The sequence below is a fragment of the Engystomops pustulosus genome, chromosome 6, assembly GCF_040894005.1.
Source record: "Engystomops pustulosus chromosome 6, aEngPut4.maternal, whole genome shotgun sequence".
NCBI classification, from domain to species: domain Eukaryota; kingdom Metazoa; phylum Chordata; class Amphibia; order Anura; family Leptodactylidae; genus Engystomops; species Engystomops pustulosus.
This window is the reverse complement of record NC_092416.1, coordinates 139,754,484-139,768,237: the sequence shown is the minus strand read 5'-3', so window position 1 is coordinate 139,768,237 and position 13,754 is coordinate 139,754,484. Positions and strand designations below refer to the sequence as shown.

Below are 13,754 nucleotides of genomic sequence, written 5' to 3'. Positions count from 1 at the left end.
CTGCCCCCTATGTACAAGAATATAACTACTCTAATACTGCCCCCTATGTACAAGAATATAACTACTATAATACTGCTCCCTATGTACAACAATATCACCAATATAATACTACTCCCTATGTACAAGAATATAACTACTATAATACTGCTCCCTATGTACAACAATATCACTAATATAATATTGCCCCCTTTGTAAAGGAATATAACTACTATAATACTGTCCCCTATGTACAATAATATAACTACTATAATCCTGCCCCCTATGTACAGGAATATAACTACTATAATACTGCCCCCTATGTACAGGGATATAACTACTATAATACTGCCCCCTATGCACAAGAATATAACTACTATAATACTGCCCCCTGTGTACAAGAATATAACTACTATAATACTGCCCCCTATGCACAGGAATATAACTACTATAATACTGCCCCCTATGTACAGGAATATAACTACTATAATACTGCTCCCTATGTACAGGAATATAACTACTATAATACTGCCCCCTATATACAAGAATATAACTACCGTATATTCCGGCGTATAAGACGACCTGGTGTATAAGTCGACCCCCCTACTTTCCTGTTTAAAATATAGAGTTTAAGATATATTCCAGCGCATACAAAACACCGGTAAAAATTAAAAAAAAAACAGATTTGAATTTAACATGGTCCTTTTTTAAATTTAAATTCTTATGACATGCAGGTATATAGCAGGAAAACTGTCGCTCATAAACATAAGGCATACAACAACAACATTACCATCGTCCATTTTACTGTAAATGTTACCATACTGTACCTTAAATTTTTATGAAATATTCCATGTACTCAGAAGCGGGAAAAAAAATTCCAAATGCAATGAAAATGGTAAAAAACCGCATTCGCGCCATTTTCTTGTGGGCTTGGATATTACGTCTTTCACTGAGCGCCCCAAATGACATGTCTACTTTATTCTTTGGGTCGGTACGATTAAGGGGATACAAAATTTGTATAGGTTTTATAATGTTTTCATACATTTACAAAAATGAAAACCTCCTGTACAAAAATAATTTTTTTGATTTTGCCAACTTCTGGCGCTAATAACTTTTTTATACTTTGGTGTACGGAGCTGTGGGTGGTGTCATTTTTTGCGAAATTTGATAATATTTTCAATGATATCATTTTTAGGACTGTACGACCTTTTGATCACTTTTTATAGATTTTTTTTATATTTTTCAAAATGGCAAAAAAAGTGCCATTTTCGACTTTGGGTGCTATTTTCCGTTACGGGGTTAAACGCATTGAAAAACCGTTATCATATTTTGATAGATCGGGCATTTTCGGACGCATCGCTACCTAATGTGTTTCTGATTTTTACTGTTTATTTATATTTATGTCAGTTCTAGGGAAAGGGGGGTGATTTGAAATTTTAGGTTTTTTTATTATTATTTTTTTTTATTTTTATTTATACTATTTTTCAGACTCCCTAGGGTACTTTAACCCTAGGTTGTCTGATCGATCCAACCATATACTGCCATACTACAGTATGGCAGTATATGGGGATTTTCCTCATTCATTACAATGTGCTATCAGCACATTGTAATGAACGGGTTAAAACATAAAGCCTCGGGTCTTCGGAAGACCCGAGGCTACCATGGAGACGGATCGCCCATGCGCCGCTATCTTTTTGAGGCTGCCGGCAGCGTTGCCGGCAGCCCACGCTGCGAAAACGCCCGCGATCAGTGCTAGCATATGCAATATGCAGCAAAGACTTACCGGCTATGGAGAGGGCTCAGCGCGTGAGCCCTCTCCATGCACCGGGACCCGACCGCCGCCGGTGCTAGCATATGCAGCAAAGACTTACCGGCTAATCTTCACAGTCTTGTGATGCTCACACAACCGAAAATGGTGGTTGGCTTGACCTTCAGACTTTAATGGGACCAGCTGTACTGTACAACAAAACATCAACGCGCCAGATATTACCGAAATCGTTTCTATATGTATCAATCTATATTTTCTAGGTGCCATACTTCATTGACAGTCTCCGAGCCATCAGGATGCTGGGGGCAGGGCATTTGACCACCAGAGTGCCAACATGAAGGGCACCAACATCCTCTGCAGGACGGTTGGACGGATGTTAATCAATTAAAGGGCATCTACCATTGTCCTGAAGCCTGTACATTGCCCCATCCAAAAGGCTGAACACCCTGCACAGGACGGGAGTCCTTGCATTATACACAAATATAATGGACTTCTCTTCAGCTGGCAATGTACCAGTTAATATGTTCCAGCAGTTAAGTTTGGCTGGCAGATAAAAAGTCCTTGCATCATATTTCTGTAAGAATGTGGTGTCTCCATGCGGCCCTGTCTGGATTGAGAGTTTCCTCATCTTTAGTCTAATTTAACTTTATATTCACCATTTGTAATAATAAATGACAGACAATTTTTGTATATGTTTTATTAGCTGCTTTGAGTCTATACAAATATTACAGTATAAAGGTAAGCATTTCTTCCGAGTTTCATTCATCCCTAACATGAAAAAAAAAGTCAAAAAACACAAAGCAGCAGATTAGATTTATTGCCAAAACAGATTCATATGAAACTGAATAGGGGAATGTATTTACATTGTCAAAAACCTATCCACAAGTTATTTTTGTAATGTGCATGTGTCTTGCTGTCTGGCCTCAACCATAAATCACCAATGTTTGGATAGGAGACTCATCCCAATAGATTTTTTTTTTACATTTTTTAATAAAGAAAAAAAGGCTTTAAAGTGCACCTTTTGCCCACACACAGACAGCCCCCTTGGTACTCAACCTTTTTTGCTGGGTGTTAGGCTTCACATGACAAAGTTCAAATCATTTGCACATTTATGTGGCAATATTTTTTATTTTATTTTTTTTTAACTATACATATTTTGAATTACTATCGAGATTAAAAAAAAAAAAAAAAAAAATCTGAGATATCTAAACTCTCCAACTTGGTAATATAAAGCAGTAGCACTTGCACAATATTATATAAAAAAAACTAAAATATATAGTGGTAACCATTTGTGGGGACGCATGACATTTTTCAGCATGTCAAGTATTTGGCATCTTATGCAAGACCGGATTGAGGAAAAAATATATATGTACGAATAATAAAATATTGAAACTTTATAGATTCCGCCTTTTGCATTATGAAAGCAAAAATTCTAAATCTATTAAAAAACTGTAATAAGGCAAGTGAGACAAAACGTGAACAAAAATATGTATAGAAATACAGTGAGTTAACCCCCTCCCCCAAAAGTATTCCATTCAAATTTAAACAAGATGCCCCTTAACCATCAAACCGGGAATGTGTGTGTGTGTGTTTCAGATAATAGATTTGGGTTTTATTCAGACGGTCATATCATACACGTCACTAATCCTGCCCAAACAATGGGTCCGGGTTATAACACTATATACTACAACTGGGCATGGAAACATTAATGGGTTCCTATTTTCACGCTGGGCTGTATATCCCGAATAATCGTCATAAAACCAGCAAACTCAGATGCCAAGTGTGGAATTCAGGCACAAAAAGGCAGATTACCAAAATAAAGATGTAAAAACAAAAAACACAAAAGAGGACTATGACGCGCTATAAAAGATGGGTGCGTAGGCAAATTAAACAACCTCTTAATACAGCTCCAAATAGCAGGAGATATATTGAAACAAAATAAAGCTGAGGATAGATGCCTTTTGCATATTAAAATGATAAAAAAAATAATTATATATTTATAAATCTCTAGAAACAAAAGACGCATTAGGCCAAGGCGAACATTAAAAGTAGTATGGAGCAGAGCAGTGCATCCATCTCCAGGCCCGAGAGACAAGGGGCCAACACACCGCATCCTAAAAGAAAGATCCCTTATGCTTAAAATATTTTTTTTAAAATTCGAATATGACCCCATGCTAAAGAGTCCATCAAATAAAAAGCTTTTTTTTTTTGTTTAAAAAGGGGAGACGTCAGGGTAAGAGAAGGAGGGTGTAGGGTCTTGTAGGCACTTCTGACTGGATTGGATTCTTCCACAGTGAGGAGCTAGAGGGGAAAAAGAAAACCGGATAAGATTATACAAGTACGGCCGCTATCACGCTGCCATTGTGGGGACATATATAGGACATAAGTCCCCATGGACGGCTATGGGGTCTGTTCGCAGTGCGGTTTGTTTGCTCTCTTGTCTGTTGTTTACGGCTCTGCACCGTGCCTCGCTATGGAGCGCATGGCTGGACGAGCATAACGCTGTGCGAAAGCAGCCTAAAAGCAATGGAGGACCATAGTTTCATCTCTGAACATAACCACTTCCCAAGGGGCACCATCAGATTTTACCCCATTAAACTGCTAGTCCCCCCAGGTAGGGGATGAAATGTCCTTGTGAGCTCACACCTGTTTATTTATAAAAGTCTTCTCCAATGCCATGTGAAAATGAGCAGAGAAGAGTCATACTTCGCCTGAGATGAGTCAAGTTTAGAGGCTGCAAGGGGAAGACGTACCATTTTCAGTTCTATACAATTTATAAAAGAACTTTTATCGGCAGATCACATTTGCAACAATGTCTTTACGGTTCTGTAGCCTGATGGGATCTTTATTATGACACCAAAAGCACGTACTAGGTACTATAGAAATGAAGATAATGGTGTCTAAAGTGACTCTCCCAGTGCAGCCTTTTAACTGAACCCATCTCCGGTAAAATATGCCGGGTACTATTATTGGGTAACATCTGGTTATAGTTTCCCTTTAAAAGGAGACCTGTCACTAGTGACCATACCACCACCCCCCAACAAAATCACACACCGTAGTACCTTCTGGAAGTCTTTATACACGTTTAACTCATGACTATCCATGGGATTTGAGCCAGCATTCACCTAAAAAGACTTCTTCTGATGCCCTGTGTTACTAAAGATCCAGTCATGGAGTCAGGCTACATTGTCCCCTAATGGACACTGCTAAGGGGGTTGAGAGACACTGGCTGTGTGTGACATCCCGAATTGTTGAGGGGGGGGGGGGGGAGAAGAGGGAGAAGATTTCCCTTCAGCGAGTCACACACAGCCGGCATCCATCTCCTGTATTCCGGAGGCGGGCGATGTTAGCAGCTTGACTGTATGCTGGAGCTCTATATCCTTCATGGATTTTTAGTTAGAGGACATGTATAAAAGTCTTTCAGAAGTACGGAGTGTCTAATCCCATGGATAGAAGCATCATTGAAACATGTATAAAGACATCTTAATAGGTACAAGGTACTGTGTGGGGTTTGTGAAGGCTGGACACTGGTGACAGGTTCCCTTTAACTGTGCCCCGTGCAGCCAGTCCTTACTATAATAGCATACGGCATTGTATGGCGATTAGGTTTGCGCATTGTTGCAACTTTGCATTTTGGAAAAACATAGTTGTGAGAGTAGGTGGGATCATGTTGTGCCAATTTTTTTCAGTTTTGGAAATTATTATTATTTTTTTTAAGACATTTGTTAACAAAAGCCTTGAATTTACATTATGAAAATGCACTGTTCCAATATACCTTGAGTGTGGATTCAGGACATTATGTTATCATTGTATGCCATCCTTCCTCCATGGTCACTGTAGCCATCCATGTTATAGTCTACTTCCAAATCTCCCATGTGATCTGGAGGAATGTCCTCGGCGTACATGCCGCGGTAATTCTCCATTTCTGTTATGAAAACAAAAAATGTTACATGAAATCTTGCAGCCACAAAAAATAGGTCCAGGATACACAGGAAAAAAACCCCTTCGACATTTTGCTGAAGCATTCCCATAACTCTCCAGCAGAGGTCCTCAGTATACAAGAATCATATTTCTTACATTCCGCTGAAGAATCTGTTAGTAAGGGTCATATTTACATGATGGATTCTGGCAGGCAATTTCAGTCAATGGGAGCGATATGCAACATGCCCTACTGTCAGAGTTCAGACAGGTTCCGCTCAAAATTTAGGGCAGGTCAGTCAAATTTCACATCAGAAAGCCTGCCAGCAATTTGACAGAATTTCTGGCCATTAACTAGGGTCAAATTGTGTCACGTGAACATGGACTCAAATTCATCATTAACTAATTACTTTTTGTAACTATTCTCAGATTAGGGTCCGGCATGTGTGACCCCTATAGAACCATAATTCCCCCAATATATTAGTTTGATTTAGCAATCCGATACCTATCAGTTGGAACATATAAGAAATAGTGAATGGGGTTTATCACCAATAGCTTTGACTGCTGCGATGACTAGAACAGGGGGTCTACAAGCCCCCCCCCAGTATGAATACAGTATTTGGCTACATGCACACTCACTGACATATGCGCCAGCTGCGATTGGCTCGTAACACAGGGAAAGATGGGACATGTCCTATCTTTTCCCAGTGTACGGAGCCGCAAGCTTGCAGCCGTACATACTCTTCCCCCCCTCATACTGTTGTGTGAATGTAGCCTTTGTGTGTATGTCTACGGCTTCATCAGAACTGTACAGAAAAAGCCACCTCCGAAGTGAAGACCTAATTGACAAGCAATTGGAATATCTGGGGGAGCCAACAACTTAAACTCACCGTCTGGGTAAGGATCACCAATGGGAATCATACATTGAGCCTAAGAGGAAAAAACGAAAGATCAGTTTACACCCTATACAGCAGATCTGCAGATATGGAGTGTGCAGAGAAATCCTGATGGATAATCACGGTCACACTATTTAGCTCCGCTGATTACTCACCGCCTCCCAGGCTGCGGGGTCCTGGCGGAAGATTGCGTTTGTGAGCTCCACAGACACCCTCTTCCTGTAATCAGCGTTCTTGTCCTCGGAGATACGGAACAGGACCGCAGCGGCATATGTGGCTGGTGACCAAAAATCCAGTAATAAGGTTAGCTAACTGATCTGCATCCACATGAGTGATCGCCTCCCACAATCCAAATATGTATTTATTACCTGTCCCTTCATTACGGCAATGCAGAAGCTCCATGAGTGGGGCAGAGGCTCCCTCAGCATCAATGGTCTCCGCTGCTTCTTTGTCCTGGGCCAGCTCACACAGCACTCCTGCTGCCACTCTCTGAATGTTCTCTACGGGGGAGTACAGGAGCTGCAAGGGACATGAAACCACATTGTGGGATTGAAGAAATATTTGCAGAACCCGAAACCCTAAATATTTTAAATACTGCCAATATGCCATGGAGGGGTGAATCCATAGCAGGAGCTAGCTTTACCTCGAAAAAACAAACTCAGCTGCATTGTTTAGTCATTTTAATGCATCATTATTAGTTTTGAAGGAGCAATGTTTTACCCAGAGTCCCCACAGCTTAGGAGGTTTCTAAAACTGCCCAACAACTTTAGATGCAGCCATTCCTTCAAGAATACCAAGCATGACATACCAGGGACACTTACTCGTGGATCCAGACACTCAACTGGGTTATCTTCTTATATTTGTTATCCATTATTCATTCTAAAAATCAAATGTTAAAATGATGCTAATGAGCCAGAAGGGTTATGGGGGCCCCTCTGTGCTCTGGCTTTACAGGCCGTTTCCCTCAGTACTTCCCCCTTCCTCTGCCGGATGGTATCTCACACAGTGGGAGGAGACACATGTTTCTGCACAGTGTAACAGTCAGTGAAGCCAGGGCACTGAGGGGCTCTGGTAACAACCCCCCTCCTCCAAAGGCCTTCTGGTTCATTAGCATAATTTGATTTCAGGAGGAAGGATTTCAATGAATAACAAATATAAGAAGATTACCAGTGTCACGGTGGCTGGATCTATGAGCAAGTGTTCCAGGTTTATCATGCTGGATTTTGGTGGTAGATTTCCTTTAATAAAATCAGCATTGGCAAGCATGAATGTTGATTTTAATGGAGAGATTGAACAAGAATAAAGTGTCTCCTAAAATATGCGGCTGAGATAGTTGGCTGGTCCCATCACCTTTCATCCAATGCATCCTCTTAACCAGGACTCAAATATGAAGCCTCCTTCCATTAAATATCCTTACATAGAACAAGATCTGTTATTGCAAATCAGCAGTTTGGGTCCCTCCATCTTCTATATCTATACACACAAATATTGTGTATGTAAAGCTACCATTGTAGATTCTTCATGGTGACATCTAACTACACAATTCAGTTTCTAAAAGAATCTTTAATGGTTTACTCAGGAGGTGGGGGGGTTGCTAGAAGTATAAAAAGCTTAAAGGTTATATACATTAAAGAACCCCATAAGCAGATCTCATATACCACATATTGATCCCTAATCTGGCATTGAAGAAACCAGTGCTTTAACAGTAACCCTGCCCATAAACATCCCGGAAATATGGATCAAGTTAATGGAGCAATTAGAAGCACAAATGACTAATTAATGAGGCGGGATGCATCCAGCGGAGGACTTCCATACTAATCAATTACGGCGTTCAACGTCTCGCTCTGGAATACCCAGGGAGCGCGGCCGCACAACACTTCCTCTGCAGAGCCGCTGCCACATTTGTCAGCATTTATTAACTACATGGAGGCTTCATGACGGCCTAATGTCCAAGGTCAGGAAAGGGGCATATAGTGCGGTGACTGGGAAGAGTAACTGGAACTTGTGGACACCTCTTCTTAATGGAATTTTGTATTGTAGAATAATAAATCACCATTATTGTCTTATGGGCTGTAACATCCACCCTTTGATTTTATACAGTAAGTGGTCACACCCTCGACAATATGACATACACCCTGCTGCATACAATCGATCCTTCGCAGATAAGGTTGTCTCAGATGTGACTAGAAACGCTGCCACCCATGGGCTACATCTTGCATTGCGGGCAAATTAACTTGAGCTGTGTTACCAAATAATGCCACAGACTGGAGTGTGGCGCTGTTTTTCTTTTCTCCAACTACTCCTTTAGTAAGGCTTTAGAGATTAATTATATGTCCAAGTTTAAGCAAATTCCAGCAAATAATTGATATGGTTTGTGTAATGAAAAGGTATAAAATTTTCCAATTACTTTCTGTATCAATTCTTTACGGTTTTCTAGATCTCCGCTTGCCGTCTTCTTTGATAGTTTAATTTGTGTAGATAAACACCGGTCCATGGTCATGTGATGTCATTATAACAGACACCGTAAACAAAGATGTGTGATAGTAACAAGCCGTATACCGTATGACCATAGACCTTCGTTTATCTACAGGAAATAAACGATGAAGCTTCCTGTTGCATGACGGCAAGAAGACAACAAGCAGAAATCTAGAAGAAAAAAGATACATATACAGGCGGTCCCCTACTTAAGGACACCCGACTTACAGACAACCCATAGTTACAGACAGACCCCTCTGACCTCTTGTGAAGCTTTCTGAATGCTTTACTATAGTCCCAGACTGCAATAATCAGCTGTAATGTGTCTGTAATGAAGCTTTATTAATAATCCTTGGTCCCATTACAGCAAAAAATGTTTAAACTCCAATTGTCACTGGGGCCAAAAATTTTTTTGTCTGGATCTACAATTATAAAATATACAGTTTCGACTTACATACAAATTCAACTTAAGAACAAACCTCCAGACCCTATCATGTATGTAACCCGGGGACTGCCTGTATCATGAAGAATTTATACAGAACGTTTGGAAATTTTTTTTACATTTTTGTTACACAAACAATATTAATAATTTAGTGTAATGTGCTTACGACAAAGGATAAAATGGATGCCCTGGAGCTGTAGAGGGTTCAACGAAGACCCATAAAAAAAATGGAGGGTCACAATTATGAGGAAAGATTAAAGCAACTAGATTTATTTAGTCTGGAAGAGACAACTACAAGGGGACATAATTTATATAAATATATGAATGGTCCATACAAAAAAATATGATGGCAAGTTGTTCCAGATTAAAACAAAAGACAAGGGGGCACTGTGCGTCCAGAGAAAACAAGGTTTAAATTACCAGAGGCGACAGGGCTTTTTTACTATGAGAAACATCAATCTGTGGAATAGCCTGCCTCAGGCTCTGGTCACAGCAGGGACAGCGGAGAGCTTCAAAAATGGCCTAGATGTCTTTTTACACCTAAATAACATTGATGGTTATGTTATATAGAATTTTTTCCCCCAAATACCTTCCTCATTCAATCCCCTTCCTTCCTTGGTTGAACTTGATGGACATGCGTCTTTTTCAGCCATTTAAACTATGATACTAACTATAAGAACCCCTTTAATATTTCCATAGGCTACAACACAGGAAGTGAAGTCTCCTAGAAAATGAAAGGGATTGAGGTGATCAGTCACTGGATGAAGCAGGTCACGTAACAGTGTCTTAGGCTAGGGTTAAGCCAAGAACAGTCACAGATGGCTAACCTTACAATTTGGATAGTCTTGTTCAATAAGAGTGGACTGCTTGATTTGCTTTTACATCTATCCAAGAAACGCATCTCTTGAACGTCCTAGTTGTGGCCATCGCTGTGTACCAATCACAATCTAAATACCCTATTGTGAACACGGAATCTCCTGTATGCGGGGATATATCCCACTAGGATACTCATCCTTCCTCATGCAAGATCAGGAGCCTTACCTGTACAAACAAGGGAATGGTGTTGAGCCTGTAGATCTCCATGCGGTTCATGGGCTCCCGGGCCAGGATGTGCAGGGCTCCGGTGCAGCCTTCCACAATCTCCTCCATTCTGACACCGTCCTGGGGAAATAGTACGTGACAGCGGATGAAGAATAACCGACCTATTTTCCACTCTACTTAACACAGTGAATCACGTAATACAGAGCAGTCAGAATCAAGGGAATGGCTGGGCATGAAAAATTAATGTTGTCAGATATATGGGACAGTGACAACATTTGGGGAGATTCTACTTGAGGATGTGCCCGGGGCCATGCTTCTGTCTACACTCTTGACTGAAAAAAAAAATATGGAAACAAATGTGAAAATATTAAACTGCTGAATTCTTCACTCCAATGTTATAGCTTTGGATAGATTTTATCAAATTATGTTTTTTCCCCCCAAAATGGCACATACTAGTCAGTTTAGGGTATTGCAACTCACCCCTGTACCCCCTATGGGAAACGTCTGCAATTCTAGACACAACCAATTTACACGTGAGGCACAGAGTCCGTCCAAAAGTCCTATAGAGCACACTTCTCATATAATCTTACCGTGTATGGTTGTTGGGTTCCTGAAGCCGCGTGTCTCTGTGCATCCTGATGGGCTTTAACCAGCAACTGAACCAAACGAGGGATTACCCCTGCATCATGAAGGGGTGCATGGTTGGCAGGGCACAGTGCCAGGTTTCTGATCAATCCAATGGTTGCCTGTTAATTACAAATTACAATTAAGGCAGAGAAGAGAAAAAAATAGGTTGAAACGTTACTTGAAATGGCTGTATAGTGAAATGTTGTGATCCTTCCTACCTACAGCCACCACTAGGGGGAGCTCAGACTAATTTATTATTCAGCCCAACAAGTATGAGATAAGTCAAGGTGCATGTGCAGAAGGAAAACCATCTTACCTTGACCAGTGGCCACTGGAATGGTTGGCCTATCAGTTTGACAATGGCTGGGATGCCATAGTGAAGTCGCACTGAGTTCTGCGCCACCTCTGCATCAGGGTGACGGCTAGTGAGATGTCGGAGAGCACAGACTGCAGGTTCGGCAATGTCATCTTTGTCACTTGCTCGGAGGATGGTGTGGATCAGAGACTCCACCCCGTTGCTTTGGGTCACCAGAGTTTTGTTGCGGCTGTTGTTGCAGGTCAGATTGGATAGAGTGCCGGTTGCACAAGTCAGGACATTGACATCATCGGAGCTCAGCTGGTTGACAAGGATCTTCAGTACATTGTCCAATCCCTCCTGCAAACAAAAAAAGGTGATAAGGTATTAAAACTAGAAAAGATCTGAGCTCTGCCCTGTAATGAATTCAATGAAACCAGCAATATAAAGTACACATTTACTATCAGGCCATAGATGTTCTTAGACCCAACCAGGTGAGAAATTGGTGAGACCATGTGGAATTTAGTATCATTCCTCAGGCTCACACCCACGCTCCATCTGACAAGCAGCATCACTTCTGGTCATGGCAGGGTAAGACTCAACGTGTAAATAGCATCATAGACAGTCACAGGTTCCTTGGGTTCTCCACCAAGAACCCCAATATGGCACCTCAGCTTTGTCACATCAGTGGTCAACAACTAATGACTGCCAAAAAATTCTAAAAATGAATGATATGCTGAATATTTAAAATGTGTAACTTTTCAATGCTTATCCAGGGTGGATCTTCACTATAATAATCATTGTTAAACCATCAAAAAAAAATGGAATAATGGTATTACATAGTTGCTGTATACAAAGAACGACTACTCAGACTACTCTTTATGGGAATCCCTCCTTAATCACAGATGGTGTCAATGATGCACATAGGGATCTGCTCTTCTGGATTACACAGAACAAATAAGGTGCGAGTGGTGACAAATGGGATAGGACACAAGGGCCAAGTGTTCCAGCACATGCTGAGGCGTGGTGCGCTCATAAACCACAAGCCTTTGCTGGCTTATATGTAAGGTGTGTGCAGTATCACAGGTCTACACACCCATGTTTGATTTAATTGTTGCCCGAAATATTGTTCCTCAGCCCATCACCGGAGTGAAATGAGGCCGGCTCAATAAACCCTAGAATTTTATGGGACCTTCTACATCAGCCGTCATCTGTGAATCAAGACTAATGGAGATTTGTCAGTAAATGCACTGACCTAATACAATAATTAGAGGAGAGCTAGGAAGGTTTTGGGCTTTTTCAGGAAAGGTCAAGACATGGGGTATAGGTTTCTTTTCAGACTTGGGCCGGGATTTACATCGTCAGTGCCATGTCACCAATTTATCACTCTTCTGGGGGCTGTACCCTGTGTATTATATCGATGCACAGAATTCTTGTTTCCCTGATATGCAGCAGAGCCAGGAGTACAGATAAAGGACTGATCACGGACTAACGTGAAACCAGCCACAGTGAGGTGGAGCCCAGGTTGCATTAGTGTCTCAGACTGTTCGTGTGCCTTTATGGAAAGAGCGGCATAAGCGCTCATAGGAGACACCAGAAGGCTACGAGACACAGATGCAGCGTATTGCATCCTCGCCGATACACCGCTCTGAAGGACATTGACATCACTGGGGAGACACCCCGTACATCAGCACCAGCCAATTGCCGGCTACTGCCGTGATTCACTCCTGCCCCCACGACGTATCCCACTGTATAAGCATATAGTGGGATAAGTACCAGAGCCTGGTATAATCATTGACCACTTGCTTCCTTATCTACAATGTTGCTTAATTTATCACAAGTCAGAATTTCTGTGAAAAATACTTCCCTTTTGTTAGATAGGGAAACGACTCAACTTCTATGTAGACATTATGTCTTAATGTGAAATTTTCATAGGATTCCTGTATGAATATTCTTGGACTTGCCAACAAATAACTAGTCAGGAACCAAAGAATTTTATTTCAAGTAAATGACAACACCAATGCTAGGCTTGAATAGACAATTCTAATAAGTGATCAGGTCAATAGGGTAACTGGACTATATCGAGCCCTGCTTGATGTTCTAGTGGCCAAGCATGACAACATGTAGACCTCAACTGATCATACAGCAATGGCACCAATCGTTTTAGTAGTGACCATGGACCAATGAGGACTTCAGTGCTCACCTGTTTAGTGGCAACATCAGACAAGTTTCTAAGAGTCCACAAGCAGTTCTGTACAAGCCTTGGGCTGGAGCTGGTGAGATGTTTCCCCAGAGCCTGCATTCCTCCTACAAGAT

General features: G+C 41.2%; 1 protein-coding gene across 3 annotated transcripts in view; it reads right to left on the bottom strand.

The window, feature by feature from the left end:
• Positions 1-2,538: 2,538 nt before the first annotated feature.
• The window catches only part of JUP (junction plakoglobin), a 41,927-nt gene continuing 30,711 nt past the window's right edge, over positions 2,539-13,754 (bottom strand). For all 3 annotated transcript variants that reach the window (XM_072111369.1, XM_072111370.1, XM_072111371.1), the window contains exons 7-15: positions 13,642-13,745; positions 11,460-11,798; positions 11,107-11,262; positions 10,517-10,636; positions 6,927-7,077; positions 6,714-6,835; positions 6,553-6,592; positions 5,520-5,669; positions 2,539-4,045 (exon numbers count right to left, since the gene is read on the bottom strand). In XM_072111369.1, the coding sequence (XP_071967470.1) occupies positions 5,533-5,669; positions 6,553-6,592; positions 6,714-6,835; positions 6,927-7,077; positions 10,517-10,636; positions 11,107-11,262; positions 11,460-11,798; positions 13,642-13,745 (1,169 nt within the window). In that variant the 3' untranslated portion in view covers positions 2,539-4,045; positions 5,520-5,532. The remainder of the gene's footprint in view (positions 4,046-5,519; positions 5,670-6,552; positions 6,593-6,713; positions 6,836-6,926; positions 7,078-10,516; positions 10,637-11,106; positions 11,263-11,459; positions 11,799-13,641; positions 13,746-13,754) is intronic.